The sequence below is a fragment of the Balaenoptera borealis genome (genome assembly GCF_965194805.1).
Source record: "Balaenoptera borealis genome assembly, chromosome: 9".
Classification (NCBI taxonomy): Eukaryota; Metazoa; Chordata; class Mammalia; order Artiodactyla; family Balaenopteridae; genus Balaenoptera; species Balaenoptera borealis.
The window spans coordinates 111,696,599-111,717,341 of NC_138873.1; the positions used below are offsets into that span (position 1 = coordinate 111,696,599).

The window sequence follows — 20,743 nt, forward strand, 5'->3', positions numbered from 1 at the left end:
ACGTGCGGGCTCAGTAGTTGTGGCTCACGGGCCCAGTCTCTCCGCGGCATGTGGGATCTTCCCAGACCAGGGCTCAAACCCGTGTCCCCTGCATTGGCAGGCAGATTCTCAACCACTGCGCCACCAGGGAAACCCACATGTATCTTTTTTTTTTTTTTTTTTTTTTTAATTTTATTTATTTATTTATTTATTTATTTATTTATGGCTGTGCTGGGTCCCCGCTTCTGTGTGAGGGCTTTCTCTAGTTGTGGCAAGTGGGGGCCACTCTTCATCGCGGTGCGCGGGCCCCTCACCATCACGGCCCTCTTGTTGTGGAGCATAGGCTCCAGACGCACAGGCTCAGTAATTGTGGCTCACGGGCCCAGCCGCTCCACAGCACGTGGGATCTTCCCAGACCAGGGCTCGAACCCGCGTCCCCTGCATCGGCAGGCAGACCCTCAACCACTGCGCCACCAGGGAAGCCCCCACATGTATCTTTTTGAATTATGGTTTTCTCAGGCTATATGCCCAGTAGTGGGATTGCTGGGTCATATGGTAGCTCTATTTTAGGTTTTTTAAGGAAACGGCATACTGTTCTCCACAGTGGCTGTATCAACTTACATTCCCACCAACAGTGCAGGAGGGTTCCCTTTTCTTCACACCCTCTCCAGCATTTATTGTTTCTAGATTTTTTGATGATGGCTATTCTGACCAGTGTGAGGTGATACCTCATTTTCATAATATTGATTCTTCCAATCCAGGAGCATGGTATATCTCTCCAACTGTTTATGTCATCTTTGATTTCTTTCATCAGTGTTTTATAGTTCTCTGAGTACAGGTCTTTTGCCTCCTTAGGTAGGTTTATTCCTAGGTATTTTATTCTTTTTGTTGCGATGGTAAATGGGATTGTTTCCTTAATTTCTCTTTCTGATCTTTTGTTGTTAGTGTATAGGAATGCAAGAGATGTCTGTGCATTGATTTTGTATCCTGAAGGAAAACTTGAAGGGTATCCTGAAACCTTACCAAATTCATAGATTAGTTCTAGTAGTTTTCTGGTGGCACCTTTAAGATTTTCTATTTATAGTATCATGTCATCAGCAAACAGTTATGGTTTTACTTCTTCTTTTCCAATTTGTATTCCTTTTATTTCTTTTTCTTCTCTGATTGCTGTGGCTAAGACTTCCAAAACTATCTTGAATAATAGTGGTGAGAGTGGACATCCTTGTCTTGTTCCTGACCTTAGAGGAAATGCTTTCAGTTTTTCACCACTGAGAATGATGTTTGCTGTATATGGCCTTTATTATGTTGAGGTAGGTTCCCTCTATGCCCACTTTGTGGAGAGTTTTCATCATAAATGGGTGTTGAATTTTATTATTATTTATAGTAAAATAAACATAACATAAAATTTGCCACTTTAACCACTTTTAAGTGTACAGTCCTGTGGCATTAAATACTTTCATACTGTTGTGTAACCATCACCAACATCCATCTCTAGAAATTTTTAATCTTCTCAGACTGAAACTCCCTACCCATTAAACAATAAATCTCCATGCCCCACTCTCCCCAGCCCCTGGCAACCACCAGTAAAATGTACTTTCTATCTCTATGAATTTGACTACTCCGGGTACCTCATATAAATGGAATCACACAATATTTGTCCTGTTGTGACTTGTTTATTTCACTTAGCATAATGCTGCCAAGGTTCAAACATGTTGCAGCACATGTCAGAATTTCTTTTCTGAATAATATCCCAATTGTACAAATATGTCACATTTTGTTTATCCATTAATTCATCAAGGAACACTTACATTGCATTCACCTTTTGGCTATTGTGAATAATGCTTCTACGAACAAGGGTGTACAAATATATGTTTGAGTCCCTGCTTTCAGTTGTTTTGGGTGTACATCCAAAAGTGGAATTGCTGAATCATATGGCAATTCTATGTTTAATTTTTTGAGGAACTGTCATGCAGCTTTTCACCATGGCTGCACCATTTAACATTCCTACCAGCAATGCACAAGAGTTTCAATTTCTCCACACTCTTTCTAATGCTTATTATTTTCTGTGGTTTATTTATTTATTTATTTGATAATAGCTATCCTAATGGGTCTGAGTTGGTTCCTGTATTGTTTCTGAAGCAAATCCCAGACATCATAAATTTCACCCACAATTATTTCAGTATGTATGTCTAAAAGATAAAAACCCTTTCAAAAAGTATAACTCCAGCCTAAAGAATTAATAAAAATTCTTTAATATCATCAAATACCCAATCAGTATGCACAATTTCAACTATTTAGAAATGGAACAATCCTTTATCCAGGGTTCTGTTTGGATCAGGAGCCAAATATATTCATACATTGCTACTAATTGTTGTCTTTTAAGCCTCTTTAAACCTATAGTTTCAGACACGGTCCTCCAGCTGCAGTGTTGGTACAGCCATGTCTCACCAGGAACTCCGGTCTCAAGAGCCGGGGTCAAGGCCTCTGCACGCAGTACCCTGTGAACAAGTGAAACTACACTAAGCACAAAGGAAAAGAAAAAAAGGCTGAGGATGGGGCCTGAGCTCCTGTGGTGGGAATGACTAGTCCAAGCCACTGGAATAGCAGAGAACTTCAGGCCCCAGGGAATATTAATCTGTGTGAGCTCTCCTGGAGCTCCTCATCTCTGCACCAAGACCCAGCTCCACCCAACTGCCTGCAAACTCTAGTGCTGGATGCCTTCGGCCAAACAAGCAGTGAGACAGGAACACAGCTCCACCCATCAAAAAAAATTAGATGCCAAAAAAATATGTTATAGATGAAGGAGCAAGGTAAAAACCCAAAAGACTAAATAAATGAAGAGGAAATAAGCAACCTACCGGAAAAAGAATTCGGAGTAATGATGGTAAAGATGATCAAAAATCTTGGAAATAAAATGGAGGCACAGATTGAGAAAATACAAGAAATGTTTAACAAAGACCCAGAAGAACTAAAGAACAAACAAACAGTGATGAACAACACAATAACTGAAATGAAAAATACAGTAGAAGGAATCAGTAGCAGAATAACTGAGGCAGAAGAACGGATAAGTGACCTGGAAGACAGAATGGTGGAATTCACTGCTGTGGAACAGGATAAAGAAAAAAGAATGAAAATAAATGAGGACTGTCTCAGAGACCTCTGGGACAACATTAAATGTGCCAACATTCAAATTATAGGGGTCCCAGAGGAAGAAGAGAAACAAAAAGGGTCTGAGAAAACATTTGAAGAGATTATAGTCGAAAACTTCTCTAACATGGGAAAGGCAATAGCCACCCAAGTCCAGGAAGCACAGAAAGTCCCATATGGGATAAACCCAAGGAGAAACATGCCAAGACACATATTAATCAAACTAACAAAAATTAAGTTCAAAGAAAAAATATTAAAAGCAGCAAGGGAAAAGCAAAAAATAACACACAGCAGACTCCCCACAAAGTTATCAGCTGATTTTTCAGCAAAACTCTGCAGGCTAGAAGGGAGTGGCAGGATATATTTAAAGTGATGACAGGGAAAAACCTACCACCAGGATTACTCTATCCAGCAAGGATCTCATTCAGATTTGACGGAGAAATCAAAAGCTTTACAGACAAGCAAAAGCTATGAGAATTCAGCACCACAAACCAGCTTTACAACAAATGCTAAAGGAACTCCTCAGTGGGAAACACGAGAGAAGAAAAAGACCCACAAAACAAACTCAAAACAATTAAGACAATGGTAATAGGAACATACATATTGATAATCAACTTGAATGTAAATGGATTAAATGCTCCAACCAAAAGACACAGACTGGCTGAATGGATACAAAAACAAGACATGTATATATGCTGTCTACAAGAGATCCACTTCAGACCTAGGGACGCATACAGACTGAAAGTGAGGGGGTGGAAAAAGATATTCCATGTAAATGGAAATCACAAGAAATCTGGAGTAGCAATAGTCATATCAGATAAAATAGACTTTAAAATAAAGAATGTTACAAGAGACAAGGGAAACACTGCATAATGATCAAGGGATCAATCCAAGAAGAAGAAATAACAATTATAAATATTTATGCACCCAACATAGGAGCACCTCAATACATAAGGCAAATGCTAACAGCCATAAAAGGGGAAATTGACAGTAACACAATAATAGTGGGGGGCTTTAACATCCCACTTACACCAATGGACAGAACATCCAGAAAGAAAATTAATAAGGAAACAGAAGCTTTAAATGACACAATAGACCAGGTAGACTTAACTGATATTTATAGGACATTCTACCTGAAAGCAGCAGAATACACTTTTTTCTCAAGTGCACACGGAACATTCTCCTGGACAGATCACACCCTGTGTCACAAATCAAACCTTGGAAAATTTAAGAAAATTGAAATCATATCAAGCAACTTTTCCAACAACAACACTATGAGATTAGAAATCCATTACAGGAAAAAAACTGTAAAAAACACAAACACGTGGACGCTAAACAGTGCACTACTAAGTAACCAAGAAATCACTCAAGGAATCAAACAGGAAATAAAGAAATACATAGAAACAAATGACAGTGAAAACACAACAACCCAAAACCTATGAGACACAGCAAAAGCAGTTCTAAGAGGGAAGTTTATAGCAATTCAATCTCACCTCAAGAAACAAGAAAAATCTCAAATAAACAATCTAACATTATACCTAAAGCAACTAGAGAAAGAAGAAGAAGAACAACAATGGAAACCCAAAGTTAGTAGAAGGAAAGAAGTCATAAAGATCAGAACAGAAATAAATGAAATAGAAATGAAGAAAACAATAGCAAAGATCAATACAACTAAAAGTTAGTTCTTTGAGAAGATAAACAAAATTGATAAACCCTTAGCCAGACTCATCAAGAAAAAAGGGATTCAAATCAATAAAATTAGAAATGAAAAAGGAGAAATTACAACCGACAGCACAGAAATACAAAGGATCATAAGAGACTACTACAAGCAACTATATGCCAATAAAATGGACAACCTGGAAGAAATGGACAAATTGAACCAGGAAGAAATACAAAGTATAAACAGACAAACCACAAGTAATGAAATTGAAACTGTAATTAAAAATCTTCCAACAAACAAAAGTCCAGGACCAGATGGCTTCACAGGTGAATTCTATCAAACATTTAGAGAAGAGCTAACACCCATCCTTCTCAAACTCTTCCAAAAGATTGCAGAGGAAGGAACACTCCCAAACTCATTCTATGAGGCCACCATCACCCTGATACCAAAACCAGACAAAGATATCCCCCAAAAAGAAAATTACAGAACAATATCATTGATGAATATAGATGCAAAAATCCTCAACAAAATACTAGCAAACAGAATCCAACAACACATTAAAAGGATCATACACCATAATCAAGTGGGATTTATCCCAGTATATACACAAGTCAATCAATGTGATACACCATATTAACAAACTAAAGAATAAAATCCATATGATCATCTGAATAGATGCAGAAAAAGAGTTTGACAAAATTCAACACCCATTTATGATAAAACCTCTCCAGAAAGTGTGCATAGAAGGAACCTACCTCAACAAAATAAAGGCCATATACGACAAACCCACAGCAAGCGTCATTCTCAATGGTGAAAAACTGAAAGCATTTCCTCTAAGATCAGGAACAAGACAAGGATGTCCATTCTCTCCACTATTATTCAACATAGTTCTGGACCTCGCCACGGCAAGCAGAGAAGAAAAAGAAATAAAAGAAATACAAATTGGAAAAGAAGAAGTAAAACCATAACTGTTTGCCGATGACATGATACTATAAATAGAAAATCTTAAAGATGCCACCAGAAAACTACTAGAACTAATCTATGAATCTGGTAAAGTTGCAGGATTCAAAATTAATGCACAGAAATCTCTTGCATTCCTATACACTAACAACAAAAGATCAGAAACAGAAGTTAAGGAAACACCATTTACAATTGCAACAAAAAGAATAAAATACCTAGGAATAAACCTACTTAAGGAGGCAAAAGACCTGTACTCAGAAAATTATAAAACACTGATGAAAGAAATCAAAGATGACACAATCAGATGGAGAGATATACTGTGTTGTTGGATTGGAAGAATAAATATTGTGAAAATGACTATACTACCCAAAGCAATCTACAGATTCAACGCAATCCCTATCAAATTACCAATGGCATTTTCCACAGGATTAGAATAAAAATTTTATAATTTGTATGGAAACACAAAATACCCCGAATAGCCAAAGCAATCTTGAGAAAGAAAAAATGGAGCTGGAGGAATCTGGCTCCCAGACTTCATACTGTACTACAAAGCTACAGTAATCAAGATAGTATGGTACTGGCACTAAAACAGAAATATAGATCAATGGAACAGGATAGAAAGCCCAGAGATAAACCCACACATCTGTGGTCATCTAATCTATGAAAAAGGAGGCAAGAATATAAAATGGAGAAAAGACGGTCTCTTCAATAAGTGGTGCTGGGAAAACTGTATAGCTACATGTAAAAGAATGAAATTAGAACACTCCGTCACACCATACACAAAAAATAAACTCAAAATGGATTAAAGACCTAAATGTAAGGCCAGACAGTATAAAACTCTTAGAGGAAAACACAGGCAGAACACACTATGACATAAATTGCAGCAAGATCCTTTTTGACCCACCTCCTAGAGTAATGGAAATAAAAACAAAAATAAACAAATGGGACTTAATGAAACTTAAAAGCTTTTGCACAGCAAAGGAAACCATAAACAAGATGAAAAGACAACCCTCAGAATGGGAGAAAATATTTGCAAACTGACAAAGCAAAGCAACTGACAAAGGATTAATCTCTAAAATATACAAGCAGCTCAGGTAGCCCAATATCAAAAAAACAAACAACCCAATCCAAAAATGGGCAGAAGACCTAAATGTCTTCCAAAGAAGACATACATATGGTCAAGAGGCACATGAAAGAATACTTAACACCACTAATTATTACAGAAATGCAAATCAAAACTACAATGAGGTATCACCTCACACTGGTCAGAATGGCCATTATCACAAAATCTAGAAACAATAAAGCTGGAGAGGGTGTGGGGAAAAGGGAACCCTCTTGCACTGTTGGTGGGAATGTAAATTGATACAGCCACTATGGAGAACAGTATGGACGTTCCTTAAAAAACTAAAAATAGAACAACCATATGACCCAGCAATCCCACTAGTGGGCATATACCCTGAGAAAACCATAATTCAAAAAGACACATGTACTACAATGTTCCACTGCAGCTCTATTTACAATAGCCAGGACATGGAAATGACCTCAATGTCCATCGACAGATGAATGGATAAAGAAGATGTGGCACGTATATACAATGGAATATTATTTTCCCCTTGAGGCCTTATTCCTGGAATTCTTCCTGTTGGAACTTCTCTCTTCATTGCTCTCTGGGGTTATATATACTTTTTCCTGAACCTCATATCTTCCTTTTTCTTGGATTATTTCATTGGTTTGCTAAATACGTCCTCCAAAAGTAACTTCCTAAAAAGAGTTTGTTGAAGGCAAAGTTTCTGAGCCATTCCATTTCTGAAAACATTTTAATTCTCTCTTCATTCTTGTTTGATAATTTGGTTGGACAGAGAATTCTCATTTTAAATTTTGGACACTCATATAGAAAGTTAAGGACAAGCCTTGTGATTATTATTCCTAGTTAATTTCGGTATCATTCCTTGTCTTCCAGTGGACAGGGGTTTCCTCCTCTGCTCTGGGTAACAAAGATTCCGGTGTTCTTTGTACTGTGCCGACTTATCTAAGAAGAAGCTAAATTTCCTAGAATTCCCCTCCCTGTATGGTTATGAGTTGGTGTTGGCCACAAGAGATACTTTATATGAATTTGGAAGCCAGCAGTGAAGCAGAAGTCATATTTTTCACTCTCTGAAGGTCAGTGCAGGGCTCTAGGCGTTGGCCGCTAGCCCAGATTACTGCTGCTGTGCTAGCTGACTTGTGGGTGTGGGGCAGCAGTGGGTCCCGTAGCCCCTCCAGTTCTCAGGGGATCTCCTCCTCGAGCTTTTCTGAATTCTGGGCTAAGTGCATACGCAGCCGGCTTCTCCTGCAGGTTACCCATGACGTCCGAGTTGGAGGTGTTAATAGAGGCATGGGTTCCAGCTTGCCCTCATGCTTCCTTGTGCTGGTCCACATGTAGCTTTTCTGCCCTGGCTGTCTTAGAGTGACTTAGACTCAGCACTAGGTGATTCTGCTTTTCTCAATGAACCACACCCTAAGACATGTCCAGGAGGGACATGGGAACAGTGTAGGGTTCTTATGCCAAAGGCCATTCAGTTTTCATAGGGGGAACATATATAATTTTTCTGTAACAAAACTCATGAATTTTATTCCAAAGAGTTTCTAAGATGCTCCCTTAAAGACTACTTGCTAAAACAATATCATTTTTATTGTTTTCTTTTTAAAAGAAAAATTATATATATATATGTTCACTGTAGAAAACTTGGCAAATCCAGGTAATTACCTGGATACTGATAACATTTTGCTGAATACCCTTCAAGTTTTCCTTCAGTGCATGTATCTATAATGTATATGTATACATAAACACAATTTATTTTTATAAAAATGGAATCATTTAAATTCTATTTTATAAAAGACTCCCCCCAACAGCATATCAGGAATATTTATCTTTAGATGATTAACTAGTCTCCAAAACAAACAAAATAATAAAGTCGCCAATTCAAGAACATAAATTTAAATTGCTTCACAGTATTCTGTTGCATAGGCATACCATAATTTATTTAAGCCCATCTCTTATTGTTACTATCAGACAACTTTAAGTTTTTCTTACTTAAAAAAAAATCTAGGAAGAACATTTTTTATTAATCCTTTTAAGCAGTGTTACTGAGTAGCTACTCTGTGCCTCACCTCTGTGCAAATCCACATGGCCAGATTTCTGCATGGTTAAATTTTTCTTGTGTATTGCGAGAAGGAAGGCCTAAACAGGGAGGTTGCATCAATTTAAAATCTGCACAGACTTCATTTTACAAAACAACTAGGTGGTTCTAAACCTTTCTAGAAGACTTCTTGGAATGCAACATTATCAACTAATCTTTTGGAGTCCTTTTTACATTTTCCTGCCTCTAGAATAAACCTGAATTTATTGATCCATCTTATGAAGTGAAGCTTGGAAAGAATTTTCTCCAGGTTTCCACCTTCCTTTTCTCATCAAAGAGAGAGTTTACCTGTAGACCCTCTGTGGCCCACAGTATGTTGAAATGAGGCAGAATTTCAGTCCCTATCCCAGACCTGCTGAATCAGCATCTGCATTTCACTGTGATTCTCATACACATTAGAGTTGGAGAAGCACTGATTTAGACTTTGACAGAGTCCACACTTGACCCTGAACAACAGAGGTGAGGAGACCAGACAGGCAGTAACAGCTGTGTCAGGGACAGGATATGTACCCAAGGACCCACTTGGACCCTTTTCACTTTACCCAAGCCCTGCCTGCACAGGAAGTCGGCCACTAAAGATAGGAGTGCGGAGGAGACAGGAGGACATAGGGACCTCTGCTAGCTGTTCAGCAGGGTGAAAAAGGGTGGAACAGGAAAGGGAGGAAAGCAAGTTCCTGGACTCCAAAACCACAGTTGGTCTAGGTGCTACTTTCCCCCTTATTTAGCACATAGCTTTGTGAGGAGACACCCTTGGCTGGCCTCTTTTCTTTTTGCATTTTGCCCCGTAGAGTCTGTCATACAGAGTGAAGTTAGTCAGAAAGAGAAAAACAAATACCGTATGCTAACACATATATATGGAATCTAAGGAAAAAAAAAAAAAAAAGGTCATGAAGAACCTAGTGGCAAGACGGGAATAAAGACACAGACCTACTGGAGAATGGACTTGAGGATATGGGGAGGGGGAAGGGTAAGGTGTGACAAAGAGAGAGTGGCATGGACATATAGACACTACCAAACGTAAAATAGATAGCTAGTGGGAAGCAACTGCATAGCACAGGGAGATCAGCTCGGTGCTTTGTGACCACCTAGAGGGGTGGCATAGGGAGGGTGGGAGGGAGGGAGACGCCAGAGGGAAGAGATATGGGAACATATGTGTATGTATAAATGATTCACTTTGTTATAAAGCAGAAACTAACACACCATTGTAAAGCAATTATACTCCAATAAAGATGTTAAAAAAAAAAAGAACTTTGATTAAAAAAAAAAAAGTGACCATCCAAAACTTTTCTCCATGAATTAGAAACTTAAGGTTGTTAGGGACTGAATGTGCCTGTTCTCCAACAGTTGCTGGCAGTTCCCTGCTTTTATGGTGTAGCCATGGTGAAACCTGAGTCATCTGAACATGGTGACAGCACCAAGCTGCGGGGAAGGAGCTACAGATAAGCCGGGACGCAGGAGCTGGAGCTCAGCAACTGCTGGGCACCTTGGGCCACTGGTCTTCCTAAGGATAGGAGAGCCACCCTAATTCTAACGTGTTTACGCAAACTGCTCCAGGCTTCACAGTGCTAATGAATACCTTCTGTAGCAGAAGTGTTCAGCGATAGCCCACGGTATAAAGCATCTCCCCCCATAGTTGTTTCTCAGAGTCCTAAGGAGCAACACCTAACTTTCGCATGTGCCAGAATTTTCTTCCTCTTCTTTTTTTAAACGGAGAAACCACATTTTCCTGGAGAGGCAAACGATATACGTGAGTTTTGGTTTCAAGGGAAAGAAGGTTTTCTCTTGTGCCTATTCATTCGTATGTATTGAACAACTAGCAGAGAATACACCCGTGTTTGGCGCGTGTGTGTGTGCGTGTTTGCCGTTTCTCCAAAATTCTGACTCATGGTCTGGAGGACAAGGACCGATTTTTTTCCACCTTACAAGGCCGCTATGAGTGTCTCCGTACGGGGACAGGCCTGTCCATGCACCCCGGGCACGGGCGGTGGAGCGCTAGCGTAAACCGCCCGAGGAGCCGGGCGGCCGGGTTTGCGGTGCCCCCCGGGGCCCCGAGCAGCGCCATGGCGATGCGGCGGGAGGGGCGGAGCCGCCGCGTCCCGGCTCGAAGTAGAGCCCTCGCTCCGCTCGCGGGCGCGCCCAGTGCAAACTGCTAAGCCTGGAGTCGCGGAGATCCGGGAGGAGGTGGAAGGCCACACCCCGCGCTGCCCGCGAATTTCCTCCGGAGCCCGCGGTCGCCGGGCAGACGCCGCCGAGATGCGGGGCCCGCGGCTCGGGGCCGCCGCCCGCCTCTTCTGCGTGTGGAGCGCGGCGCTGGCCGCCGCCCCCGGGTAGGAGCGCGGGGCGGCGGGCGCGGGGCGGCGGGCGCGGGGCGGACCCCGGCCTGGAGATTTGATCATGCATCGCCTCCCCTCGGTTCTTCGCGGGACAGTTGCTTTCTCCACCCGCGAGGTTGTTTAAGCGTCTCTGGCCGTAACTGCTTTCTAAAGACAGCATTTTATTTTTAGTCCACGTTGCCTCTGCGTTTTTCTCAACTTTTTGCTCCCCAATAATGTGCCTTCTTCTTTTAAAGACATATATATATATATATATATATATTTTCTAAACAAGATGCCTCAACTTTGGCAATGACAAGGTGTGGCCGAGGTGGCTGAAATATGGGTTTAGGTGCAGACTTCGTGGGAAGATAACGGGGTGAGACACCTAAGTAGTGGAAAGCACTCCCCCGCTTCCCCCCAAAGGTTTTTGCCCTTGAGCCCTAATCCCTAGCTTGGGCAGAGAAAGTGCTGTTTCAGCGATTATTATGCTCTCCTCTACCTGGAAATGTCACCACTGATAGTTTAATTTCAGATGGTATATTTTAATCAGTGGTGTTGATTAGATGATGTTTTCTTGGGTAGATGTCCAAACATAAAGGTTTCAATAAGAAACAAGCAAAATCCGTGTGTGTGTGTGTGTGTGTGTGTGTGTGTGTGTGTGTGTCTTTAAGCCAAGAAAAAAAAATTACGCTGGGATGATGTCTTCTGTAAAGGAGAAGTTTACAGGCTTGTATTGATACTTTGCCGATAACTTCTGCACGTCCCAGTGTAAGCCCTCCTGTGCTATTTGTGGTTTATAAAATGGAAATAATAACACAGGCCGGTCCTCTAACAGTACATGGATGACCGCATTAAAATTGATTTATGGGAATGTATCAATAAAACGTGATGAATATAATTAACACTGCTGTATATTATATATGAAAGTTAAGAAGAGAGTAAATCCTTCGAGTTCTGACCACAAGGAAAAATATGTATTTTTTCTATTCCTTTAATTTCGTATCTATATGAGATGATAGATGTTCACTAAACTTACTGTGATCATCTCATGATGCATGAAAGTCAAATCGATTATATCTCAATAAAACTGGATAAAAAATGGATTTATGGGGATTATTGTTGTTTCAATAGCATTTCAGTGCAGTTGCTAAATGGAGCAGTGAGGCAATATTAATTGGAACAGTTGCAACTGGCACAGGATAGGGAGTCTATCTCACTCTCTGTGAAATTTGAGGATCTCAAAAGAATGGAGATGTGAGGGTAAGAAGCTTTGTTTTTCCCTTGCTGTTGGGAACTCTTTAGGCCCAGGTTTCTGGTGACAGCCCCTGGGATCATCAGGCCAGGAGGAAATGTGACCATTGGGGTGGAGCTTCTGGAACACAGCCCCTCACAGGTCACTGTGAAGGCGGAGCTGGTCAAGATAGCAGCGAACCTTGCCGTCTCTGTCCTGGAAGCAGAAGGAGTCTTTGAAAAAGGTAAGATAACAGCAGAGTCTTACTCATCTGCAGTAATAATTGGAGTATGTTAATAAAGCCACGTGCTATGTAACGTAGTGGAGAAGCCCCCCATTTTCAGTGGCTTACACAATACACTTTTGTTTCTTACTCATGTGGAGTCCGAAATGATGTTCCTGGGATGCTCTTCCAGGTGGAGATTGTGAGGCCCAGGTTCCTTCCCCTTTGTGGCTCTGTCGTCATCAGTACGTGGCTTCCAATCTGCAGGGGAAGAGCGTGGAGTGGGTCCTGTGGGAGGTCTTTACGGGCCAGGCCTGGACGTGGCTCGTATCATTCCTCCCTCCTCTGATGGCCACTTTTAGCTGCACAGGAGGCTGGGCGGGTAGGACAGTGTGTGCCCAGAAGAGGAAATGGGCGTAGTTAACAGTCTGACACAAAACCATATTTATGTATGGTTTATACAAACCAGGTATGACCATATTTATTGGGTGCAGAGGATTTTACTAAGTAGGCCTGTGGGTAGGAAAAGAAGAACTAAAGTTAAAATCTAGTTTTATGGAATATTTTTTAGTTTTTTAAGTAACAGGAAAAAAAAGAAAAATAATGTAAAAGAAGTCGGAGCCATTTGTAAAAGAACCTACATATCTTGTTTTAAATTTGAGTTCTAACCAGGCCCTGGATTAAATTGGGTCAGTGAATGTCTTCTTTTTCAATACTTAGGGCAGAATAATTTGGGGGGTAAATAGTTAAATAGGTAAACTTTCTTTCACATTAAAATGAACATTTAATTTTTTCTAATTGAAAGAGTAATATATACTCAGTGCTAGCAACCTGGCAAATACTGGAAGTAAAGGGAATAAACCAAAATCCTACCTGTAATCCTACCACCCAAGTATAAACACTGTTAACTAGAAGCATGTTTAGATGTTTAGTCAGAGGCCAGAAATTGAGGCATACCTTCCTATAACATTAAGAGTTATCTTTTAAAAGAATCATTTAAGGGCACAAAATGAAGGGTGGATGAGTTTCCACAGTAGCTCATTATATAGATGTTTATCCTTTACCAGCATAGAGAAATTAACGCCATCATGAAATGAGATAAAATCAAAGTTTATCTGCCTCTGAGGTTCTTTCTCCATTGGGAAGTTGACTGACTGGGTGGTTAAGTTTGGAGTCAGGAAGAGGTGATGTGTGCAGCGGCCAGGCCACTTTGTCTTTCATAGGAGTAGTGTCAGGAAAGCCAGAGGCCTTGTTTCCCTGGAGAAGCAATGCAGTTAGCACTTAAGATCTGAGATTGAGGGCTTCCCTGGTGGCGCAGTGGTTGAGAATCTGCCTGCCAATGCAGGGGACACGGGTTCGAGCCCTGATCTGGGAAGATCCCACATGCCACGGAGCAACTAGGTCCGTGAGCCACAACTACTGAGCCCACGCGTCTGGAGCCTGTGCTCTGCAACGAGAGGCCGCCATACTGAGAGGCCCGCGCACCGCGATGAAGAGTGGCCCCCGCTTGCCGCAACTAGAGAAAGCCCTCGCACAGAAACAAAGACCCAACACGGCCAAAAATAAATAAATAAATTAATAATTAAAAAAAAAAAAAAAAGATCTGAGATTGAGTCTTAGCACTAGCTGTGTGATCTTGGGCAGGTTACTTAAATGCTCTGAGCCTCAATTTCCTCATCTATAAAACGGGGATAATGTACTTCCCAGGGCAGTTATAAAGTTAAAATCAGTATCTAGTACCTATTAGGCACTCAATAAACAGTAGCTGTTAATATTGTAAATAGGAATACTATTGAAGAAGAAGATGCAGGAAGCATCATTTCCTTTTTACATGGGGGCAGATCTCTTACTTTTATTATTGAACTATTTATTCTGAAAATGAATGAATCTTGGTCTTGTGATAATGGCTAAAGAAAATATTGAAATACTAAGTCACAGCAGACAACACTTAAGGTAGTTCCACATTCATTATTTATTCATTAAGAATTATCATTTTGGCTCTGCTAGTGTAACAGTTTTACTATAATGCAAAGGTCCAGAATAACAAGGATGATCTTGATAAATATTTGGGCTTTGCTCGGACATTTGCGTGTGCTTATTCTAGAATTTCTCCTACGTTGTCTTTTAGGCAGTCTCCTTCGTCAGTCTTGTTTCTTTTTTCTACAAATAGTAGGAACACTGAGGTGCTTGTTACTGTGGCTTGGTTTTAAACTTTATTCTTAGATTTTTCCTTTGGGAGGAAAGTTTGTCATGCTTTTGGGTAAGGCTAAAGTGGGTCGGACAACACTATCCTGGGAGCTTAATGGATCTTTGAAAAAGAAAGAGAAGAAAATGCGCTACTTTCAGGGGCTGTTTTGGACGCAGTTGACATACAGTTTCATTGAAAATACCATTGCAACCATTCTCCCTCTTTCAAAGGAGAATGTTAACTTTGTTATCAGGGGCTCTGAGTCATTGTTCTCAGAGCAGATGCTTCCTGTAAAGTTAGGACTTAAGGACCAAGACATTTCTCCCTCCCTGTCTTTACATCCTTTGCTTTATCTGATTTCTCCAGGTGTAACAATATGTAGATAAAGGAGAACTTTCTAAATTAGTGGGGTCTGGATCTTCCTAGGATTCATTTTTTCCTTGCCACATAAACACAAGCACATAAATACATTTTAGGTCTGATTATTTCATCATTTTCTTATGATGGACTCCAAGAGGTCCTGCCAAGGAAAGATTGGTTTTAATAAAGCTCTGCCTGCTAGCAGAGCTGGGTAAGGAGGGGGATTGTTTCTGAGTGGCTGTTTCTAGCAGTCCTGCTGTTCTTAGAAATTCCTGGGGCAGGGCGGTGTTTCACCATAACCAGAATGCATTTCTAGCTTAATTTGTGTCAGAAATAGTAATAGCTAAAGCATTTGAATTGCAGCATATACCTTAATAAAGGCAGAAAAGTATGGCTTGTCCTCAAGGAAAAGTTCATTTATTTGTTTGGCAGATATGGGAAAAATTTTGTTTACATTTCCATCCTTGAGGCCAGTAGCATGGATTGCATTACAGTTAGTTTATTCATTTTTAAATATATTAATATTATATTTATTGGGGATCAATTATTTTTATTTATTTATTTTTTGGTGAACAACAGGCCTTGAGAAAAAGTGTTTCTAATACAGTCTGAGGAGTTCTCTAAGGGTATATTAATGCATTTTTAGTGGTGAGATTCAGATATTGAAGTGTACTTGTCATTGTTACGAATACCACTATAATCATCCTCTATGGTGAAGAGAACTAGGTTCCTAATCTTATCTTTTGTTGTACAAAAGAGTTAGTTAAGTAAATATAATGGATAAAATTCAGCAGGTAGCAATTACCAGAGGAGAGAAGATGGAGCATCTATTGGCGTTTGAAATCAAGTCAGTCTGTCTGTCGGTTGGAGAGTGAGTCTGTCCCCTTATTTCTTACCTTCCTGGCTTTTACCTCTTCCTTTACTGTGATGTTGCCCTGGAGTTCCATGCCAAATCAAGAAAAAAAGTGAAGAACATTTGAATTCACAGGTCATACATGAGAACTATCTTCTCATCTTTTAAAGTGTGTGAAGGAATTGAATTATTTCTGATATCCTGGAAACCATAATTGCTGCTTTATTTCCCGATCTCTTTTTACAATTTGAAATGTTCATTTGGAAACTTTCATTGTTTTTCCTGAATGAAATTTACTTCAAATAATAAAGAATACACCCCTTTCCTCCACTAATGAATTCATTGTCGCTGGTTTCACATATACCTGATATAAGATAAAAACCTAAGGAACCTCCACACTGTTCTCCATAGTAGCTGCACCAATTTACATTCCCACCAGCAGTGTCGGAAGGTTCCCTTTTCTCCACACTCTCTCCAGCATTTATTGCTTGTAGACTTTTTGATAGCACAGGGAACTCTGCTCAATATTCTGTAATAACTTAAGTGGGAAAAGAATTTGAAAAAGAATAGTTACCTGTATACGTATAACTGAATCACTTTGCTGTACACCTGAAACTAACACAACATTGTTAATCAACAATACTTCAATATATTTTTTGATGATGGCCATTCTGGCTGGTGTGAGGTGATACCTCATTGTAGTTTTGATTTGCATTTCAATATAATATTAAAAAAAATAAAATTTCTCCCCCCCCGGCAAAGAAAAAAAAAAAAAAAAAAAAGAAAAAAAGAAAAAACCTAAACGGAAAATCTTGACTGCAAACTTGGGTGCAAGGCAGGGCATCTCCTGGCCTGGAGGCTCTGCTTATTTATTTATGGCACCAAGCCTGCTTCCATCTTCCCACTGAAGGGTTCGGGTGAGGTGAACTCTATGTGTATGTCTGTATCCTTTAATAACTTGCCTTTTCTTCTTGCCCTAAAATCTTGGAGAGCTAATGGGGTGTTTACCTTCTATTCTTTAAGAATGAAACATTCTTCTTTGTCTTTTTATTTATTTATTTATTTATTTATTTATTTATTTATTTATTTATTTTTGGCTGTGTTGGGTCTTTGTTTCTGTGCGAGGGCTTTCTCTAGTTGCGGCGAGCGGGGGCCACTCTTCATCGCGGTGCGCGGGCCTCTCACTATCGCGGCCTCTCTTGTTGCGGAGCACAGGCTCCAGATGCACAGGCTCAGTAGTTGTGGCTCACGGGCCCAGCTGCTCCGCGGCATGTGGGATCTTCCCAGTCCAGGGCTCGAACCCGTGTCCCCTGCATTGGCAGGCGGATTCTCAACCACTGGGCCACCAGGGAAGCCCTCTTCTTTGTCTTTATTGTCTTTTTATCTCTCTCTCATTGACTATGGGGTACTTTATTTTCTATCTTGATTCAGTAAGGATGGGAAGTCAATATTTTATAATTTGAAATATTAGCTGAAGAACTTAAAAAACTCATCCAGTTCAGTTTGGATGGCTTTCTGGTGGAAGCAAAGCTCCTGAGCAGACGTTTCATGGCTTGTAGATCAAAATCAGTAACCCTGGTTTTCATGAGCGTAGATGAATTAGTATGTTATGTGTGCAGGTCTCCCAGGGAAGGCTTTCACAGGCAGCTGTGCCAGTAGAGCTCATTTTGAACTTGCAGTGGCATGAGAATTATTTTTAAAGGGTGTGGGTTCTTCTTTCCCATGTCTTTGGTATTGTGTGTAATATATATTAGTAAGAAGGTGGGACCTGAGGATAAGGGACCAGAGTGTAGTCACGATGAGAGTGGGCTCTGAAGCCAGGCTATCTGATGCCCTTCCATCAGTGGTTGTGTGTCTGTGGGCTGTCACCTTCTCACCAGGCTTCAGTTTTATCATCTGAAGAGCAGTGGTTTCCGCCTTGTACAATTATACAGTTAATGTGAGGGTGAAATGAGGTAACGTTTAAAGCACTTAAACACATAGGACTTACTCAAGAAATTGGTACCTACTGTCATTAGAAGATGACGGCAACAGTTATGTCAGAGGCGATTCTTAGTCACCTGTTGGGATGATCTTGAACTGGGCACTCTGTAAAAGGCACCTCACTAGGAGGGGATGGGAAGGAACGTAACATATTAAATATTGAGTTTCCTTATAGTGCCAGGGACTTTATGCACAATTTTTAACTTCAATAACCCTTGGAGGAAGGCACTATTATCTTTATTTTAGAGGTGAGAAAACTGAGGCTAAGAGAGAATAGTTTTCCTGGGATAACACATTAAATGGTACAGCCTGAATGTGAAGTTGGTTCTGTTGGTACTGACGGTTCTGAAGTTGAAGGTTTTCCACTGCCTGGAAGAGCATGAAATATTTTTTGTTTGCTTTACTTTGGGATACTGATGCAGTGTGGTATCAGTCTTCCTTGAAAATCGTTTTCTCGTCTGCTTGTGGTAGTTCAGAGCTGGATCTCATGAAATCTAATCTGGATGTTAAGAGTTGCAAGTTGCAATGCCAGCTCTCCTCCTAATTTAGTTTGGGCTTCGTAGAATTTTGGAGCTGGAGGGGGTCTCAGAGATAAGCCAAATCAATCACCTAGTTTATGCCTGGGGAGACTGAGGGGTGGTGTCTGGTGACTTGCCCAGGGTGAAACGCCTGTTGATGGTAGAGCTGGAAACAGATCGCAGGCACCCACATTTGCAGCCGAATGCTACTTCTGTTATACTCTAGGAAACTCTCCGAACATATGGGGAGCTCTGTGTGATACCTAGGATATATTTGCGAATGTTGCTTTATCTGATATGGAAGAAAATAAGGCTAACTAAGGAGTTTAGAAATGCTTACCTGCATTTTTGTGCCAGTTTCTTATTTCAGCTCAAGGTGGAGTTGCTCTTTATGGACTCATGGTTCTGCAAGGGGTGGGAGTGGGGCTAGGCACCTCAGATCTTTTCTAAAACTAAATTCTGTTGCTGTGTTTCTCAAAATGTGAGTCATACTTATTCAAAATGCAGATTCATGGTCACCCTCTCAAGACATGGGTAAGGTCTGGGAATCTAAACTTTATTTTAAGCAGTCATCACAAGTGATTCTCAGCTGCGTTAAAGTGAGGATAACTGCCCTTCAGTTAGAAGGATTCTCATGGATTGTTCCGACCAAGTACTGGAAAACCTGAGGGTGAGAGGCAAGCCTTTGCAAGTCTGTGATGATTCAAGGCAGCTGAAGGTCCCGCCCAGATTTCTGTATTTGCCTTTCAAGTGGCCCCTAGCCCTAAACGTTGGTGTTAATTTAAAGCAGTGGAGAAACAGGTCTTGGGGTTTGATTATCAATCAGTGATGGAGTGAAGTTGAAAGTGAACAGACTGATTCTTTAAACTCCAAGCTAAACATGTACTGCCACTCTTCTAACGGGGAATGAGTCACTGAGGGCTTGTGGTGGGAGCAGAGATCAGATCCTGTAAGAATCTGGGCGGGGTTGCTGTTTGATCCATTATGTTGTTAAGAAGGATTTACAATGCTGGAACTCCTTGTTTCCCGAATGACGTTTCCCCCCGTTAATTTATTATTTATTGATTATTTGCGGTATGTGACACATGAATGAATGGGGGGTGGGACAGAAGAGGAAGGAAGGCATTAGAGAAGGTTCAGAGGTTGCAGAAGGATAAGTAGAATATTAAAAGTGCAGAGGCTGGAGAGTTTTTATTTCTTGTTTGTGTCGAAACTTCAGTGTGGTTGGTAAATAGTGCTTCTTTTGTGTGACCCTGTGCCTGGTACTGTTACCTTTTACACCCAGAGCTGTACAGATGTCCATTCATGAGTGTTCCACCTCTGCTGATGTATTTGGCATTTTGTGGGAACAGTTACTTCACATATGAGAGAAGGGAAGGGTGTGCCAGAGGAAAGAGCCCAGGGCTGGGAGTGGCAGGCATGAGAAGGAGACAGAGCTTTGTGTGTGTGTGTTTTCTGAAAAGATGTTACATTCTGCTTTAGATGTAAGTGTGGGGAGACACCCAGGTGGAGATACGCAGCAGATAAGTTTGAAATTGTAACTAGGGATAGAGTTGAAGGCGTTGTTTTCATAGAGGCAGACAGTATTCGAAGTCTTGGTGGGAAGGCATGGGACGTACAGGAGGCAACGCTTATGGAAAGAACAAGCCTGATGACAGGAGCTTGGGAGGAGGGAAAGAAGTCAATGAAACGGCTGGACATGAGCAGCCAAAACAGGGATGGATTGGAGATGCTGAGATGTCTCAGAAGCCAAGGGAAGGAAGAAGACCAAGAAGTTAGGTTTTAACAGTATGAAGTGTCCCAGAAGGTCAGAGAAGAGGAGGACAGGAAAAAGGGCATTGGAGATCCTCAATTGAATGGTTTTAAGTTGATTGTTGGGAGCCAAGTTTTCAGTAATAAATAGGTGGCGAGGAAATATAATCAGAACGTGTAGACCACTCTTTTTAAAAAAAAATTATTGCAGTAGCCTCCTAGGTTATCTTTTTTTTTTTTTTCTCCCTACACTTATGGCTCTATAGTCTATTCTCAATCCAGTGGCCAGAAAACATAGGCCAGATTTTGTCACTCCCCATCTCGGTATCAGCCAATAGCCTTCCGATGGCCTGTGAAACCTACGCAATCTAGCCCCCTCTGATCTCGTTTCACAG

General features: G+C 40.8%; 1 protein-coding gene and 1 long non-coding RNA gene across 3 annotated transcripts in view; one reads left to right on the plus strand and one right to left on the minus strand.

The window, feature by feature from the left end:
* The window catches only part of LOC309634743, a 632,894-nt gene that overhangs the window by 155,939 nt on the left and 456,212 nt on the right, over positions 1–20,743 (minus strand). The window lies entirely within an intron of this gene.
* Positions 10,865–20,743, plus strand: part of CD109 (CD109 molecule) — a 132,608-nt gene continuing 122,729 nt past the window's right edge. The window contains exons 1-2 of one of the 2 annotated variants that reach the window (XM_082405031.1): positions 10,865–11,252; positions 12,543–12,715. In XM_082405031.1, coding sequence (XP_082261157.1) covers positions 11,179–11,252; positions 12,543–12,715 — 247 coding nt within the window. In that variant the 5' untranslated portion in view covers positions 10,865–11,178. Of the gene's footprint in view, positions 11,253–12,542; positions 12,716–20,743 lie in introns of those variants that run through there. The other variant, XM_082405032.1, reaches the window with a different exon arrangement.